The sequence below is a fragment of the Chiloscyllium plagiosum genome, unplaced genomic scaffold (assembly GCF_037043375.1).
Source record: "Chiloscyllium plagiosum isolate Xiang-an unplaced genomic scaffold, Cpla_swu_hap1 HiC_scaffold_21, whole genome shotgun sequence".
In the NCBI taxonomy this organism is placed as follows: Eukaryota; Metazoa; Chordata; class Chondrichthyes; order Orectolobiformes; family Hemiscylliidae; genus Chiloscyllium; species Chiloscyllium plagiosum.
The window spans coordinates 48,092,266-48,112,164 of NW_028270159.1; the positions used below are offsets into that span (position 1 = coordinate 48,092,266).

Genomic DNA, 19,899 nt, shown 5'->3' on the forward strand with positions numbered 1-19,899 from the left:
ATCAAGATGTCAGGCTTTACTCCTGTAAGATTTAACTGCAAATCACTTGGCTTACATGAGTGGATTTGTAAGCCTGGAACTGGTGAGAGAGGAAAGGCCACTACTGAGTTGTTTTATGATATAAATTGAAATGTTGGAAAGGAACACAGGGATTGAAGAATGCTATTTAGCTCCTCAAGGCTGTCGACTCCGACTGATTTGCAATCTTTGCCCCCTTTAGTTATAAAAAAAATCTGCTGGTCTTCAGTTTAAAAATAAAGGTGGGCTAATTAGGATTGAAGTAAAAATACATTTCTTCACTCTAAAGGTGGTGAAGCTTTGGAATCCTCTACCCAGAGGCCTGTGGAGGCTCAGTCATTGAGTATATTCAATGAAAAGATCGATCATATATGAAAGATATCAAGGTAAATGGGGATCATAGAAACGGTATGGAACAGGCCCTTCAGCCCAACAAGTCCACACTGACCCTCCGAAGAATAACCCACCCTGATGCATTCCTCTACCCTTTTACTCTATATTTACGCCTGACTAATGCACCTAACCTACACATCCCTGAACACTATGGACAATTTAGTTTGGCCAATTCACCTAACCTGCACATCTTTGGACTGTGGGAGGAAACCGAAGTACCTGGAGGAAACCCACGAGACACAGGGAGAATGTGCAAATTCCACTCAGACGGTTACCCAAGGCTGGAATCAAACCCTAGCACTGTGAGGCAGCAGTGCTAACCAGTGAGCCACCGTGCCATTCAATGGAAAATGGTGTTCAGATAGAAGATAGCAAAGCATTCTCGGAAGACCAAATGGCCCAATTCCACTCTATTTCCAATGTTCCTTTGACAACATAAATGAATGGGCAAAACAATATCGATGGAATATTTCCTCCTTAAAGTGGAGTGGAGTAGACAACAAGGTATAGATTAGTCCCTCAAAAGGAAATAACATTAACCAAGAATGATCTAAACTAATAAAAGGCACAGACAAAACTTTAAAATTACCATGGATTTCCAAAATGCAGACTTAAATCAAAAATTCCTGGATCTTTAGTTCAGGGGGACAAAAAAGCAAAGATTACATGAGACAACATGTAACCACCAACGAATAAAAGTACATTCAAAACTGATCACAAAGAGTAAATACTTAGATCAGTGAGAGTAGCCTGTGTGACTTTTATTCTCTCTTCTTTCTCTCTCTCACTCTCTGTTTCCTTCGTTCGAAGTTTTAAAAATTGCTGCCAATTGTTTTATGCAATCACAATGAAATGTGCCATCAGGTGGAAATGGCTTCTCAGTTCTTTGTGTCCATCTCACTCATTTGTAGAAAAAGTCATATTTTTGGAATCAGTTCCCCATCCTATTGACAGCTGTCTCTCTCACACACACGTTATCACAATCATTCAACAATTCAAACTGGACGTCCTTTAATTTGTATATAAAAATTTACCAAATTGCCCAATTAACACAAAGAATTTACCAAAATGTCCAGTTTATCTGAAGAGCCTCTAAACACTATATATCATTTTCCTGATCAGATATTCTCTCACACATAGTTGGAGTATCCTTTCCAACTACATTGAGGGACTGTCCCATTGTACCTTATGACTCCTTGCTCTACACTAAACAAATTTCAATCGGAAATATCAATAAAACGGAGTGAGAAATTTACCAAGCCTGTCCTCCTTTTTCTATAATTTCATATGTTAAACCGGCCATTTCAAAACTACAGAGTGAGAAATTTCCCGAGACTGCTCCTCCTTTTTCTCTAATCTTATGAGTTCAACCGGCCATATCCGAAGGAGTCAGCTCTCTAAACCAAATCCGTCAGGTAGTGGGGAACACTTCCTTGACCGGGGTCCCCAGTCCCAATTCTTTATTTCAGGAACAAGACAGAATAGCCAATGTCACCCCGCAACAACCTCGGGGGAAAAAAAAGCTTCGCACCTTATTCTTTCGGTCCAAGCAGTTCAGTCGATCCCTTCAAAGTGCAAGTCTCACTAGGCGAGGAGCAGATCGTCTGTTCAGACACAAGGAATACCTAAGGGGCCCCCACCGCTGCGTTGTGTCTGATTCAAACCTTTGACCACTTACTCAGTCTGGAGAAACGTTCCCTTTGTTGGGAGAGCAGAGTCACAGCATCAAAATGTTAACACAGAAATTCTCGGACCCATGTAAGTTACAAAAAACACACTTTATTGTAATTAAGCCGCCGAGAGATCAATAGTCAATAATTTAGAGTATCAATCATAGGTATCCCTGAATAAGTTAATAATAGATATCTAATTCTTAGTAATACTTAGTAAAGTAAATAGATATCTAATTCTTAGTCATTTATACACTTAATGTGCGTAATTATCTCATTTTTGTCCAGTTCCCACCATATAGTGTTTCTTGTTTTAATTAAGTTCCCATTAGATAATTAATACATTTAGTGCTGTTTCACATAAGTTAAACAAAGCCATTAATGTGGTGTCATTTATGTCACTGCAGATAATACCTAGGTTACAATCAGTATTGTAGTCATTATATTATAGCAACTGCTTGGGAAACAGACAGATACTTGATTATACCAAGATTCATGCATTCCCTTACTCCATTCTTATGGTCACTGTGCTTAGCCATTTTAAAAGGCAAGTTATTATTACAAAATAGAGACTTACAAAATGGAGAATTTTAGCTATTATTTCCCCAATACTTTATCAAAGAAAAGTTTTCCTCCATGATCTATAAATGCGACTTCAAAATCTCACTAATGGTCAAAGACTACCTTCCACTCATTGCATTATTTCAACCATAAAGCACATCATGTCTATCCCACTTCCAATTCTCCACTCCTCTCCTCCAAGAAACGAGATGGTACAAATTCTCACTTGTAAATATGAATAGATACCTGATACTTATAATCACCAAATGTTTGTTCTGGCCTTCATCTAACTCTTGTCTTCACCTCAATGTCGTGTATGCTCCATAGACACCATCCTCCTCCACCTTTTGTCCATACAGGTTAGCATGGTAAACCACCAGGATATTCACATGATCTTCCCTGCTCTGGGTCCAACTCTCACAGCATTTCAAGACTTTGGAGCTCAGGGTCAGCTAGGGCTTGCATGTTTATGCTAAGCTACTTTGTACACAGGGACACATGCACACCATGCTTTTAAGGAAGCATCTTATGGTCCTTAGATTGATTTCTTAGCGTCAGTTGCAGACTTGGTTCATGCTTACTTGAAAGCCACTATCCTGTGTGGTTTACACTGCTTTTTAGCACAGACGGTAAGATAGGCAACTTGTCACAATGGGGAACATTGAATATTCAAAGGGTTGGACATGTCAGTGTTCTACATAAGCAACCTACATCATTTGCCAACAATTTACATGAAAAACGCATTGCATGTGCTTCAACTAAAAGTCAAAAGGGAGCAATCCTTAGCGAAGTCAGTCGGAGTGCCACCAGAGCTAGTCAAAAGGTTCATCTGATTTCCAAGCTGGGAAGTTGGTTAGAGCAATTCAGACACTTGTTCTTACTAGAGTCTGAGGAATTATGTCCTTGCAAAACAAGGATTGGACGATAATCAGTCTGACAGATCAAGTGCGAGGAATTATAAATGCATTAGTCAAGATGCAATGGAGACATCAATCCAGGGCTGAGCAATTCTTGTGTCATAGAGACATACAGCATGGAAACAGACCCTTCAGTCCAACCAGTCAATGCTGAACATAATCTCAAACAAATCTAGTGGGCCATGATCCTGGCTGTTTGCTAAATAATGGGCAGGGGCTTATCTGGGAGAAGTCTGTGGAGTCCAGGAAAGTGAGCATCTCAGTTCTGGGGATGGGATTCAATCAGCTGAGCAGCTAAGGAAATGACTACAGTGAAAGAGGGCAATTTGATATAGACTAATGGCACATCTTGGACTATAGGAGGGGGCAGACAACTTCAAGAGAGGTTTCTCATGGAGCATTATGGCTCTGGAGATGGTGTAGGCCTAAAGGGCAGTTCACAAGGCCGTAGGCTCTGGGGGTAAATTGGTAACAGTAGTTGTGTAAAGGGGCTAAATGGAAATTAACAGGAGGCTGAAATGTCAAAGAGGCCACAAGGACAGCAGCACAGAAGGAAACATTTTGTGGATGGGGGAGTCATCTTGCATTTCATACCAAGCCTGCAAGTCACTCACAAGCATAGACTTGAAATTTTTGCCATCCTCCATCTAACGTTAACTACATAATCATGAGACAAAGTAGTTAGCATCACATTAAAAGTGAACAGAGTAAGTTATTTTTTCTTCGGGGCAGAGTAAAATTGTTTGAATTTGAATACCTGTTTGGGAAAATTGGAGTTATCATACATTCATTGATCAAATAGTGTCACCCATTTTCAAATTGCCCTTCTTCAAGAAATAACTTATTGTCGAAGAATGCAACATGACTAATTATAGTCTAAAGCAATAACAACCTTTATAGTGTACACGCAAGTTGCTTTCATGTCATACTGGCTAAAGTAATGTAATCAAACAAGATAACTTAGAAGTGTCAACTGAGCATCACATTTGTGACACTAATTCCATAAATTTTACTGGAAAAGAACACAGATGCCACATTTACATTCTAAATTGTAGATGTGCAAGGACATGGTCTGTGAGGTACAGGGATGCCTTTTACTGGGGAGGGGTCTGTCATGACTTGCTATCTATGCGGAGGCAGAGAAGTGGCATACTTCTGTAAACATATATTTACTTGCATTCTTAGAAGTCTGCTGTTGCACCTTTGTTGCTGTAAGACCTGGAAAAGTCACAACTATTTAAGAGATGAGCAACCTGTTCAGACAACCCAAAGATGAAAGTAGTTGAGGTAGCAAAGAATCACGAGCAATTGATTCCTTAACTGCAGATAGCCATAAATGTCAGGAATTCTTGAACCATAGCATTGACAACTTAAGTCTATGGCACTGGTCATTAATCCCTCAGTCAGAGGAAATGTTTCTTCCTGTCTACCTCATTTCTGCCTTTCATAATTTGATACATCTCAATCGTGCCTCCTCTCAATTTCCAATGGTGTAAGGAAAGCAACCCCAGTCAGTTCAATCTCTCTTCATAACTGAAATTCTCCAGCCTGTTAATATCCTGATAAATCTCCTCTGCACCTTCTCCAGTGCTATCACAATCTTCCTATATTGTAGATTCCAGAACTGTAAACAATAATTGTATCCTAACCAATGTTTATACAGCTCCAACATAAAATTCCTGCTTTTAAACTTTATGCCTCAGCCAATTATGGTAAGTATTAGGGAGGAGGAGAACTTCTTCAACGCAGGCATCCTTGCAAGAGGATTCACAGTAAGGTTGAAATCAACTAGGTAAAAACGAGGACTGCAGTTGCTGGAAACCCGAGTCTGGGTTAGAGTGGCGCTGGAAAAGCACAGCAGGTCAGGCAGCATCCAAGCAGCAGGAAAATAAACGTTTCGGGTAAAAGCCCTTCATCAGGAATACAGGCCTATTCCTTTATATATAGCATCCATAATTCGCTGGGGTAAATAATATAAAGAATTAAAATTCCAGGAGAAGACATTTTTTGCTGTTCAATTTTGAATGATGGACCCCTTATCCTCAGGTCCTGCCCCATGTTTCTCCATTCATCAGGCAGGAGAAGCAATCTGTCAGTGTTTTCATGTCAGGCCCCTTTTTTATGGAATCACTTCTCATAACTGAAGAAGGAGTGATATAAAAGAGACCTAAGGGGCAACGTTTTCACGCAGAGGGTGGTACGTGTATGGAATGAGCTGCCAGAGGATGTGGTGGAGGCAGGTACAATCGCAACATTTAAGAGGCATTTGGATGGGTATATGAATAGGAAGGGTTTGGAGGGATATGGGCTGGGTGCTGGCAGGTGGGACTAGATTGGGTTGGGATATCTGGTCAGCATGGACGGGTTGGACCAAAGGGTCTGTTTCCATGCTGTACATCTCTATGACTCTATATAACATGTTCCAGTGGGCAGTTGAACATATGGATGTAATAATTTATAAGAAACATGGAAGGAAGACATGGATGGAATGCATTTCATCTGCATGCCAGTAATCTTACTGTGCTTATGCAAAAACTGGGCCAGTACATTTGTACATGTGAACTAACTATTCACTGAGTTGATACACCCTATGTGGTGTCCATAGTGCTGTAAAGCGCAGCTGCTGTTTGCAGCTCCACATCTTCATCATAGTTAAATGGTAGCCCTTTGCTACTAACTATCAAAACCAAAGATAACATAGGGTCTGTCTAGATGCCTTCAAGTGATATGCCCAGAGGCCTGTTTACAGAGTACAGGTTTCTGTCTGATAGTGCATTGAGAGGTGGAAAGGATTCCTGGTGGGCGGCACGGTGGCACAGTGGTTAGCACTGCTGCCTCACAGCGCCAGAGACCCGGGTTCAATTCCCACCTCAGGCGACTGACTGTGTGGCGTTTGGACATTCTCCCCGTGTCTGCGTGGGTTTCCTCCGGGTGCTCCGGTTTCCTCCCACAGTCCAAAGATGTGCAGGTCAGGTGAATTGGCCATGCTAAATTGCCCGTAGTGTTAGGTAAGGGGTAAATGTAGGGATATGGGTGGGTTGCGCTTCGGCGGGTCGGTGTGGACTTGTTGGGCCGAAGGGCCTGTTTCCACACTGTAAGTAATCTAATCTAATCTAAAGGAGGAAGGGATAGAAATGATGTATTGAATCTTTCAAATGTGAACTCTTATTCATATAGGGATTGGATGTAGACCTTAAGTATTCTGAGGAGCTGTTTGATGAAATTGATGATGATGAAGATGAAGAAAGTACTGAAATGTAAGTACTGAAATTTCATGTACAATGTGTAAATGGACAAGTGCAATTCAAGAGCATCACTCATGATCCAACATGCAGGTGCTAAATGTTCAATATTTTTACTGAATTCCTTCAAAGAGTTATCTACTTTTAAAAAATAATTGGAGAAGGAAAAAGGAAGAAAATGATTGCAGAACACACCATAGTATTTGCATTAGTTTAGCAAGTAAATAGTGACCTGTTCCCTCTAAATAGGGTCCATTTGTCCCTGTAAGCAGAGATATTTTGCTGTTTCACAATTCTAGCTTTCAGGAGGTCATTTTGAGAATTTTTTGAAAATAGAGTTTATTTGCAGTCACCATATTTCAGCTATACCATTCTCCTCACTTTTGTTTCTTTTTAGGGAGACACAAACAATATTATGCCTACCGTTTTTGTGTTGGAAAAGAAGAAATAAACATGAGCAAGAAGAAGAGAAGGTATGTTGAAGGTAATAATTTTTGTGGATTGTAAATTTTTGTAAATATTTTTACCAAAACAATTTGTCATTTGTTTGATGTACAGGTCGTTCTCCTATAATACCTTAGTTGCGTTCCAGTGAAACCTTGCTGAATAGAAAATCACTTAACAGAAATAGTGGAGCCTATGGGAAAAGATTGGGGCAGACCGGCAAAAGATATTACTCATGATTGCTCAAAAATCACCCAAAAGTCTAACGCAAAATATAGCATAATCTGAATGCAGGTTCAAATCATATTTATTAATTAAACAAAAGTAAATTTAACACAGCACATTTTAGAAAATGTAAGGAAGCTGCTCTCTGTACAGTACCTGTCACAGAAAGCTGCTGTATCAGCAGCTGATATTGGTGCATGCGCAGAACAACATGAAGATTGGCGCTAACCCACACATGCTCAGAATGGCGCAGAGACTTTGGCATGGACATCGCACATGTGCAGAACCATGCAGAAACTTCAAAGCGTGTGCAGAATGGCACAGAAACAGACACAAATGTTGCGCATGCACAGACACAGGTGTATGAGCAGGATGGTAAGAACATTGGCACGTGCACAAAAACGACTTTAGCACATGCGCAGAACGAAGTGCGCGAACTGATTCCCACTGGAATTTTGCTATTGCCAATAGAGGTAAGCGTTCTCCAAATACCATTCCCTAACTCGGCAGCGACTTTATAGCCAAATCGCACTGCCGAAACACGTGTTATACCAGAACTAGTTGTATGAGTTTTTTGAACAGATATAATTTCAGATATGAGAATTATAGGAACTTGTGAGTTTTGTTTATGATGAGATGTTCACTATGAGCTTCTCAGAAAGTTGCTGAGCATTGCTGAGAAGTGGTGCATGATGAGTAAGGAAGGTCAGGATCTTCAAATATGCCCTTGATATTTGCTCACTGTACGAAACAGCTGATGAAAATCTTGAAGCCTGTTTTCTGCTCCCCCAGCTGCAAACTGGGATTTTTTGTATTTGAATGGATGATGTATAAGATTTTTATTTTGATCCATTTTTCGCTATTTTTGAAAAATCATACAGTGAAAATATATGGGCTGAAATTGAAATAAAAATGAAATGATCAGCTTGATGGGATTGTATATTGACCCCCAATAGTCAGAGAGAACTTGAGGAACAAATATGTAGAGAGATCTCAGACATGTGTACAAATAATAAGGTTGTAATAGTATGTGATTTTAATTTTCCAAACATTGACTGGGACTACCATAATGTTAAAGGTTTGGATGGTGAAAAATTGGTTCAAGAAAAATTTCTTTATCAATATGTTCCCACTAGAAAAGGAGCAAAGTTTGACCTTCTCTTGGGTAATAAGGCTGGGCAAGTGACTGAAGTGATAACAGGGGAACACTTAGGGTACAGTGATCATAAATCTGTGTGTTTTAAAATAGTCATGGAAAAGGATAAGCCTTCCATAAACATTAAAGTTTTAAATTGGACTAAGGCACATTTTAAGGGTATGAGACAAGAACTTTCAAAAGTTGATTGGAGTAGACTGTTTGCAGGTATCGGGACATCTGATGTGTGGGAGGCTTTCAGAGAGTTCAGAGTCATTATGTTGCTGTTAAAGTGAAAGGTAAGGCTGGTGGGATTAGAGTTTAGATTAGTGGTGCTGGAAATGCACAGGTCAGGCTGCATCCGAGGAGCAGGAAAATCGATGTTTTGGACAAAAGCCCTTCAGGTTTCCTGATGAAGGGCTTTTGCCCGAAACGTCGATTTTCCTGCTCCTCGGATGCTGCCTGACCTGCTGTGCTTTTCCAGCACCACTCTAATCTAAACTCTGGTTTCCAGCATCTGCAGTCCTCACTTTTGCCTGGTGGGATAAGAGAACAATGGATGAATAAAGATATTGAAGTTCTTGTCAAGAATGTTTGATGTAGACAACTGCTTACAAATGAATCTTGAACAGCATAAAGAGTGTAGGGGCATTCTTAAGAGGGGATCAGGAAGATAGAGCAGATCCACACTTCAGGCTCTCAGCCTTTATTCCTGATGAAGGGCTTTTGCCCGAAACGTCGATTTTGCTGAAGCTCCTCGGATGATGCCTGAACTGCTGTGCTCTTCCAGCACCATTGATCCAGAGATATGAGATAGTCTTGGCAGATAAGATAATCAAAAGAGATTCTTCAGGTACATTAAAACCAAGAGAGCAACTAGAGAGAGAGAGTAGGGCCTCTTAAAGGTGAACAAGGTCATCTTTATGTTAAACCTCAGGAGATGGGAAGGAGATTAAATGAATATTTCATGTCACTTTTTTTACTGTGGAGAAAGAAATGGAGGCTAGAGAACTCAGAAATATTGATGTTTTGAAAACAGTTCACATTATAGAATAGGAAGTACTGGAGGTCTTAGAAAATATAAAGATGGATAAATCTCTGGGACCTGATCATGTGTATCCCAGGGTGTTGTGGGAGATTAGAGAGGAAATTGCGGGGCCCATTGCAGAAATATTTATAACTATGAGTAAGGTGTGGGAGACTGGACAGTGGCTAATGTTGTACTTTTTAAGGAGGGATGTAAGGAGAAGCCAGGGAACAACAGACCTGTGAGACTGACATCGATGGTGGATACGTTGCTGGAGATGATTCTGAAAGATAGAATTTATGTGCATTTGAAGAGGCAAAGAATGATTAGGGATAATCAGCATGGTTTTGTGCGAGAGCAATCATGTCTTACAAACTTGATTGACTTTTTTGTAGAGGTAACCAAGAAAATTGATGAGGGCACAGCAGTAGACATTGTTTACTTAGACTTTAGTAAAACCTTTGACAAAGTTTCGCATGGTAGACTAATTACTTAAATTAGATCACATGAGATTCAGGGTGAGCTTGCCAATTGAATAGAAAATTAGCTTAATTGCAGGATACAAAGTGTGATCGTGGAGGGTTGTTTTTCGGACTGGAGGCCTGTTACCAGCGGTATTCCACAGGGATCGGTGCTGAGTCCACATTTGTTTGTCATTTATATAAATAATGGAGATAACAATATAGAAGACATGGTTTCTAAGTTTGCGGATGACATCAATATTGGTGGGAGAGTGAAAAATGAAGAAGATTATCTAAGATTACAAAGAGATCTTGATCATTTGGTCAATGGGTTGACGAGTGGCAGATATAGTTTAGTTTGGATAAATGCAAGGTATTCCATTTTGGTAAAACAAACAAAGGCAGGACTTATACAATTAAAAGTAGTGTATTGGGTAGTGTTGTAGAACAGAGGGACCCAGGGATTCAGGTACATAATTCTTTGAAGTTTGCATCTCAGGTAGGTAGGGCGGTTAAGAAGCACACTTGCCTTCATAGCTCACACCTTTTTAGTATTGGAGTTGAGACGTATGTTGAGGTTATACAGAACATTGGTGAGGCCTCTTCTGGAGTGCTGTGTACAGTTCTGTTGTCCTATAGTAGGAGGATATTATTAGGTTGAAGAGGGTTCAGAAAAGATTTGCAAAGGATGTTGCTGGAGGATTTGAGTTTTAAGGAGAGGCTGGATAGGCTGGGACTTTTTTCACTGGAGCATAGGAGTTTAAGAGGTGACCCTACAACGGCTTATAAAATCAAGAGGGGTACAAATACGGTGAATGGATTTTCCAACGGATGGTGTGATTTCAAGACTAGGGGTATATATTTAAGGTGAGAGAAGAGAGATTTAAAAAAGACTTTTGAGAGTGGTGCATGTGTGGAATGAACTTCCAGAGGAAGTGGTGAATGTGGGTAGAGTTACAATGTTTAAAAGACATTTGGATAAGTACATCAAAAGAAATGTTTGGTGGGATGTGGGCCAACGCAGACTAGTTTAGTTTGGGATTATGGTTGGCACGGACTAGTTGGACCGAAAGATGTTTCTGTACTGTACCACTATGATATGAATGGAACATGCTTTCTATACAGTGGAAAACTGAGCTCATTATTGTTTATTGCCTTTGCATATTGAGCATAAAATCAATATGAACGCAACAGGGCAAAAGGGCAACTGTAAATGCACATAGCACTGGTCTTGTACTCCCTGAGAACTTAGATCTGCAACCTACGTTCATTTTTAAGTTGAGTTTAACCTATTATTGTCAATCGAAGCTTCAGTCCAGAGTCATTTTGCAAATATACTTTAACCTCAGATCATAATATTGTTCATTTTTGCACATTGGATCTAGGTGCTTTTTGATGAAAGATTAGAAAAACAGGTTTACCTTCATTTTATTTAGTGGGACAAAGTTGTCAGTAAATGGGTAGTCATCCCAGTGCTGGGCTTCTGTTCCCCTGTTCTTTGCAATCTGACTTCTGTGCATTTGAACACTGCAAAATTATGGAAGCAATACAAGTTTTTTTTTACTTTTATCTGTACATACAGAACAGATGTCAGCTTTAAATTAAAGGTTATTGTCCATGTAGTTTTCAGTGATGTGGTGCTCTCTACTTTAGTCTAACACGCAGCAGGCCACAGATCCCAAATTTTCTTGCTTGTTTTTATCTTTGTTGCGTGTATACGCAGGAGTAAGCCATTCAGACCCTCAAGCTCCAGCATTGTAGATCATGGTTGATCATCTGCTTCAATGCCATACTATCCCCATATTCCTTAATGTAATTATTAACTGGGAATCAATCAACCTCTTGAGCTTTCAGTCTGTGAGCTTTTAGTCTCCTGTGATAGAGAATTCCAAACATTGCCTTCTGACTGAAGAGATTCCTCTACGTGAAGAAGATTGATGAGGGCAGAGCAGTGGATGTGATCTATATGGACTTCAGTAAGGCATTCAACAAGGTTCCCCTTGGGAGACTGGTTAGCAAGGTTAGATCTCATGAAATACAGGGAGAACTAGCCATTTGGATACAAACTGGCTCAAAGATAGAAACAGAGGGTGGTGGTGGAAGGTTGTTTTTCAGACTGGAGGCCTATGACCAGTGGAGTTCCACAAGGATCAGTGCTGGGTCCACTACTTTTCATCATTTATATAAATGATTTGGATGCGAGCGTAAGAGATATAGTTAGTAAGTTTGCAGATGACACCAAAATTGGAGACATAGTGGACAGCGAAGAAGGTTACCTCAGATTACAACTGGATTTGTTCAGATGGGCCAATGGGCTGAGAAGTGGCAGATGGGAGTTTAATTTAGATAAATGCAAGGTGTTGCATTTTGGGAAAGCAAATCTTGGCAGGATTTATACATTTAATGGTAAGGGCCTGGGAAATATTGCTGAACAAAGAGACCTTGGAGCGCAAGTTCATAGCACCTTGAAAGTAAAGTCGAGGTAGATAGGATAGTGAAGATGGTGTTTAGTATGCTTTCCTTTATTGGTCAGAGTGTTGAGTACAGGAATTGGGAGGTCATGTTGTGGCTGTACAGGATATTTGTTTGGCATCTTTTGGAAAATCGCATGCAGTTCTGGTCTCCTTCCTATCGGGAGGATGTTGTGAAACTTGAAAGGGTTCAAAAAAGATTTATAAGGATGTTGACAGAGTTGGAGGATTTGAGCTATAGGGAGAAGTTGTATAGGTTAGGGTTGTTTCCCTAGAGCGTCGGAGGCTGAGGGGGGTGACCTTATAGAGGTTTACAAAATCATGAGGAGCATGGATAGGATAAATAGACAAAGTCTCTTCCCTGGGGTGGAGGAGTCCAGAACTAGAGGGCATAGGTTTAGGTTGAGAGGGGCAAGATATAAAAGAGACCTAAGGGGCAACTTTTTCATGCAGAGGTGGTGCGTGTGTGGAATGGGCTGCCAGAGGTGTGGTGGAGGCAACATTTAAAAGGTATCTGGATGGGTAAATGAATAGGAAGGGTTTGGAGGGATATGGGCCGGGTGCTGGCAGGTGGAACTGGATTGGTATGGGATATCTGGTTGGCATGGACGAGTTAGACCGAAGGGTCTGTTTCTGTGCTGTACATCTCTATGAGTCTACCTCAGTCCTAAATGTGTTGCCTTTTATCTTGAGACTATTTCTCCTAGTTGTCGACACCACAATCGGGAGAAACTTCATTTCTGCACCTATTCTGTCAATCCCTTTAAGAATTTTGTAAGTTCCACATTCTTCTAAACTGCAGAAAACGAATGAATAGAATGAGTATTCTTTACTGTCACTATTCAGTGAAAAGTGTATACTATCGCCATGCCTAGTCTATACCATGTCGCCGAGAGTGACCCACTCCGGGTTTCCCAGCCACGGCATGATGCTGGGAAGCCCAGAGCAGGACACTCTCAAAAGTGATGGCCTAATGGTGTTATCACTAGACCATTAATCCAGAAACTCAGCTAATTCTGTCAAATTATGTCATAAAACCATAGAAATGATAACAGCACAGAACAGGGGCATTTGGCCCATATGTCCATGCCAATCCAAAGAAAGATGCTCTTTCTAATTCCATCTTCCTGCACATAGTCCCTAGTTCTGCAGCTTACAGTACCTAAGATTCAGATCCAGGTACTTTTTAAAAGCGTTTAGGGTCTTTGCCTCCCTAGTTTGGTTCAGGTACCAAATTCATGGCAGATGATGAAATTTGAATTCAATAAAAATATCTGTAATTTATCATTTACTAATGACCATGTTGATTTTTGGAAAAACCCATCTGTTTCATTAATAACCTTCAGGATGCCATTCTCACCTGGTCTGGCCTACATGTGATTCCACATCCAAAGTAATGTGGTTGACTCTTAACTGCCCTCTGGAATGGCCTAGTAGCCACTCAGTTGGAACAATCACTATTAAGTTCAACAAAGAAATGAAATTGGACTGACCACTTGGCATTGACCTAGGCACCAGGAACGACAATGACAAAAACAGCCCTGTCAACCTCGCAAAGTCCTCATTACTAACATCTGGGGGCTAATGCCAAAATTGGGAGAGCTATCTCACGGGCTAGTTAAGCAAAAGCTTGACATAATCATACTCACAACATCATGTCTTACAGACAATTCTGCAGGCACCATCATCACCATTCTTCGATATGTCCTGTCCCACCGCTACAACAGGCCCAACCTAGGACTATAATGATATACTGTAAGGAAGGAGTTGTCCTATGAGACTTCAACATTGACCGCATGAAGTCTCATGGCATCAGGTTAAACATGCGCAAGGAAACCTCCTGCTGATTACAATGTACTGTCCTCCCTTGCCCAATGAATCAATGCTCCTTCCTATTGAACAACACTTGGGGGAAGCACTGAGATGGCATGGGCACAAAATGTAATTTGATGGGGATTTCAATGTGTGGCTCGGCAGCAGTACTATTAATCGAGCTGGTTGGGTCCTAAAGGACTTGGCTCCTAGACTGGGTCTTTGGCAGATGGTGAGGGAACTAACAAGAGGGAAAAACATACTTGATCTCATCCTTACCAATCTGCCAGCTGCAGTTGGATCTGTCCATGATATGTGTCGATAAGAGTGACCACTGCACAGCCCTTGTGGAGACAAAATTCCCCCCTTCACATTGAGAATACTCTCCATTGTGATCTGTGGCATTATCACTGTACTAAATGGGACAAACTTCAAACATTTAGCAACTCATGGTTGGGCATCCATGAGGCACTGTAGGCTATCAACAGCAGCAGAATTGTACATAACACAATCTGCAGCCACATAGCCCGGCATATCCACCACTGTAACATTACCATTTGTCAGGGGATCGATGTTGGATCAATGGGAAGTTCAGGAGGGTATGCCAGGAGCAGAACCAGGCATGCCTAAAAGTGAGGTGTCAATCTGGTGAAGCTACCAGACAGGACTACTTCGGCGCCAAACAGCATAAGCAGCAAGTGATAGACAGAGCTAAGTAATTTCACAACAAATAGATCTGATCTAAACTCTCCAGTCCTGCCACATCCAGTCATGAATGATAGCAGTCAAATAAATAACTCACTGGAGGAGGAGGCTCTACAAATATCCCCATCTTCAATGATGGAAGAGCCCAGCAGAGCTGTGCAAGAGACAAGGCTGCAGCATTTGCAGCAATCTTCAGCCAGAAGTGCCAAGTAGATAACTTCAGCCTCCTCCAGTGGTCCCATACCTCACACTTGCCAGTCTCCAGCCAATTTGGTTCATCTCATGTGATATCAAGAAATGGTTAGAGAGGGCAGTCAGTCGGGGCACTGAAAATAGATGTTGGGAAGTTATGTTGCAATTATACAGGACATTGGTGTGGCTGCACTTGGAGGATTGTGTTTGGATTCGGTTACCTTGTTTTTAAGCTGGAAAGTGTGCAGAGGAAATTTACGAGGATGTTGCCTTCACCCAATGGTGTAAGTTATAGAGAGCGGTTGGACAAACTAGGACTTTTTTTTTTTAAAGTTTAGGAGACTGAGGGGGTGACCTTACAGAGGCATGAATAGGGTGAATGCACTCAGTCTTTTTCCCAGAGTTGGGGAATTGAGGACCAGAGGGCATCGGTTTTAGGTTAGAAGTGAAAGAATAAAAGGGTGATACGCATATGGAATGAGCTCCCAGCGGAAGCGGCTGAGGCAAGTACATTAACACGGTGGCACAGTGGTTAGCACTGCTGCCTCACAGCGCCAGAGACCTGGGTTCAATTCCTGCCTCGGGCGACTGACTGTGTGGAGTTTGCACATTCTCCCCGTGTCTGCGTGGGTTTCCTCCGGGTACTCCGGTTTCCTCCCACAGTCCAAAAATGTGCAGGTCAGGTGAATTGGCCACACTAAATTGCCCGTAGTGTTAGGTGCAGGGGTAAATTAGGGGAATGGGTCTGGGTGGGTTGCGCTTCGGCTGGTCGGTGTGGACTTGTTGGGCCGAAGGGCCTGTTTCTACACTGTAAGTAATCTAATCTAATTTAAAAGGCATTTGGACAAATACATGGATAGGAAAGGATTAAAAGGATACGCACCAAGTGCAGGGAAATGGGGTTCGCCTGAACAGACATTTTGGCTCGCATGGTCCAGTTTGGGCCAAAGGGCCTGTCTCTCTACTGTAGGACTGTATGACCTTGGATACTCAAAGGCTACTGGGCTCTGACAGCATTCCAACAATAGTACAGAAGATTAGAGCTCCAGATCTTATCACTCCCATAACTAAGCTTTTCCAGTACAGTTACAATACTGGCATTTATCTGACAATATGGAAAATTGCCCAGGAATATCCTGTACATAAAAAGCAGGACAAGTTTAATCCGTCCAATTACCATCCTATCTACTCAATCATTAGTAAAGTGGTGGAAGGTGGGCGATGGCTCTGTGGTTAGCATTGCTGCCTCACAATAAAATACAATATACTTTTACTTTCACATGTACCCCACTGTAGGAGGACAGAGAAAAAACTTTTACAATGTATACCATTTTGTGGTGACATCTTAGGTACAGGTACCTTGGTACAATTCTTGGATGCAGCAGAGAAATAAAACTAATTGCATTACTTACAGAGTTGAAAAATAAGTTAAAAATAGGATACCATTAAAGGTTTGACATTGCAGTAAGGTAAGAAATTTCAAATAGACATTACAGTGTAACATCTGAGTACAAGGCGTCTTAACATGGTCTGACCGCCCGCGCCAGACCCCAGTCCAACAACCTTCCCCACCCTTCACCAAGCCCTGGACTGCTCTGTACCGGCAATCAGCTGCTGCAAGGTGAGTGTCAGGAATGTCTCCCCGCGCTGGTCTCTGCCCAAGACTCCCTGCCCTGTATCAGGGCTCACTGCCTGCGCTGTTATGAGGTTCACAGCAAACACACTGTTGTAGGGCTCACTGCTCGATGTGTTCCAGGGCTCACAGCTCATGTACTGCTCTGGGGACTTGCTTCCAATGTCAGCTACTGCACCAGTATTCACCTCCAGTGCTGAGGGGAGAGCAGAATTAAAAAAGAGAAAATAAAGGAAAAAGAACAGGCAGAGCACAGGAGCTCCAGCGGGAGCATCCTACTCTGCCACATTTTGCTAGGTCAGCACCAGGGACCCCGGTTGTATTCCAGCCATGGGCAACTGTCTGTGTGGAGTTTGCATATTGTCCCCATGTCTACATGGGTTTTCTCCAGGTGCTCCAGTTTCCTCCCAAAGATGTGCTGGTTAGGTGGATTAGCAATGCTAAATTGCTCAGTAGTGTCGGTGGGATTCTCTTTGGTGGGTCTATGCAGACACGATTGGCCAAATGGACTCTTTATGCATTCTAGGGATTCAATGAATAGTGCTATCAAGCAGTACCCACTCAACAATACCAGCTTACTGATGCCAAGCTTACAAGATACATTGCAAAAAATAACCAAATATCCTTAGAGAGCATCTTCCAAACCTGTGATCACTTCCATCTAGAAGGACAAGGGCAACAGATACATGGGGATACCACCACCTGCAAATTCCTCTCCAAGTTACACACCATCCTGACTTGGAAATATAGCAATGTTCCTTCACTGTTGCTCGGTCAAAATCTTCAAATTCTCTCCTTAACAGTATCCGTCGGTTCTGATATAATGCGATTAGTCTGTTCTTGTGCGATTTCATATTATCAGAAAATTGCACAATAGCAGAATCATTTAAACTAATGGGGCCAGATTCGAGTTAGAACCAATACAGGGAAGGAAAATTCGCATTCTATGAATAACAGTCTAAATTTCTGAATCACATTAAAGTCGAACAGACTGTAGTCCATCTACCTACAGCACATTAACTGCAGTGGTTCAAGAAGGCAGCTTACCACCACCTTCTCAAGACCACCTAAGGACAGGCAATAAATGTCGGCCAGCCAGGGATGCCCACATTAAGTGAATAAAAAATCAGACCAGTCTCCTCAATCTCAAATCATAGGTCAGTCTCACTAACCCAAGAATCCCTCTTTGGCAAGTATGTCCTTCATCAGGCAAAGGGATGAGCACTGTCCATAAAATTTTAGGTCAATCACCAGTGTTCTATACAACTGAAGCAAGATTTCTTTGTTCCTGCACTCAAATACTCTGGAAAATGTGAATTGCTGATTGCACCTGTACCATAAAAATCAGATGGCACAAGTGTTATCAATTACTTTAAAGTATAAGTTAGCCCTTCCCATCTGATATATCCTCCAATACAGGAAGTCCCTTGGTTATGAACGCCTGGCTTACGAATGTCCTGTACTTAAGAACCGACCTCCGGCTTCTCATTTTTAAAAATTATTTTTTAAAATCCAAGTTATGTACGATGTTTCGTCCTAACAAACGGGTAGACTAATTAGCCCATATCTGTTCTGACTTGCACACAAATTCAGTTTACGAACAGCAAAAAAAACAAAACTTGTTTGTAACCTGGGGACTTCTTGTATGTCACTCAGAATAGGTAATTAGAAGAATATATTGCACAATGAAAAATAAACAGTGACTAGCACTACACTGCATTCATGTGTTATTATCATAACCTGATGAACAGCAAGTACACTGAACTGACTCAGATGAGCCAATTTAGGAATAATCTCACTGGGTATTAAATTGCATGGTTTCGATACATCTTAATCTGCCTTACTTGAAAGAATAAATGTTAAGGGTTGGAAATTCTTAACATGTTCATTTGTCGCACATTGGGAAAATTTTAAAATAAGCTTATTATATGCAATAAATTCAGAACTTTGATTGTTTTTTTTATTTTGCAGAAGGGCACAAGCTGCTTTGGGAGATAACTTCATGCCTGTAGAGACATTTTGTTAGAATGGAACTAATCAACCTGTTTTATAATAAGTGGAGTTCTACAAAATCTGTTGTAAATTGTTCTGCCTGTTGATATGTTTAGCTGCATTGTTTTGACTTTTAAGCTAACTTTAATAAAGATATTATTTCCATAATACAGTTATTGTATTTCCTGGCCCCTCTTAGGCGTGTATTAGTAGCAAACTCATTTCTACGGTGCTACATTGCTGGTCTGTTGGCTCAGACTCTGGTGTCAAAGAGACATATATTTAAAACTATTTGATAAGTTCATCAGGTCTGCAGCGTCTGAAAGTTTACCTTCCATATGTTTGTAAAAAGCTAACCATAATGGCATTGCTGTCATACAGGATATGGGCTGAACAAGGATTGGGAAGGAACTGGAATGACAAGGCAACTAACCTATCTTATTTCAAGATTTGGAGGAGCCAGTGTTCGACTGAGGTGGACAAAGTTAAAAATCACACAACACCAGGTTATAGTCCAACAGATTTATTTGAAAGCTAGTGCTTACAAATAAACCTGTTGGACTATAACCTGGTGTAGTGTGATTTTTAGCTTTATCATATTTCACTACTAAGCAATTATCCAATCATAAATTACTGATTGTCTATAATGTTCTCAAATTATGGAAGGATGAAGGCAGTAAATAAACTAGGAAAGTTCCCACCACAACTATGCATGTAAGATTCTGTACCTTTTACTGCTTTTTCTTCCATGACCACTTATGCACAACCTTTTCTGACATAATGCAATAGTTCCATTCCCATGCAATCCCCCATTATAAAAAAATCTCATAATATCAGCACTGTTTAACTAGTGGGGCCAGAATTGTGTGGTAGCCAATTGTAAGGAAAGTTTGTGATCTACAAATAATGGTCTAAATTCTTCAATCGTGTTATAGCCAATTTGCATTTTATAAACACACGTTAAAGCAGAACCAACTGTATTCCACCAAAGAACATAATCT

The 19,899-nt window shown here is 41.0% G+C and overlaps 1 protein-coding gene across 1 annotated transcript in view; it reads left to right on the forward strand.

Moving 5' to 3' along the window:
* The window catches only part of LOC122564644 (uncharacterized), a 56,938-nt gene extending 37,898 nt beyond the window's left edge, over nucleotides 1–19,040 (forward strand). The window contains exons 11-13 of the mRNA XM_087998656.1: nucleotides 6,737–6,816; nucleotides 7,199–7,274; nucleotides 18,878–19,040. Coding sequence (XP_087854782.1) covers nucleotides 6,737–6,816; nucleotides 7,199–7,274; nucleotides 18,878–18,904 — 183 coding nt within the window. The 3' untranslated portion in view covers nucleotides 18,905–19,040. The remainder of the gene's footprint in view (nucleotides 1–6,736; nucleotides 6,817–7,198; nucleotides 7,275–18,877) is intronic.
* The last annotated feature ends 859 nt before the right edge of the window (nucleotides 19,041–19,899 follow it).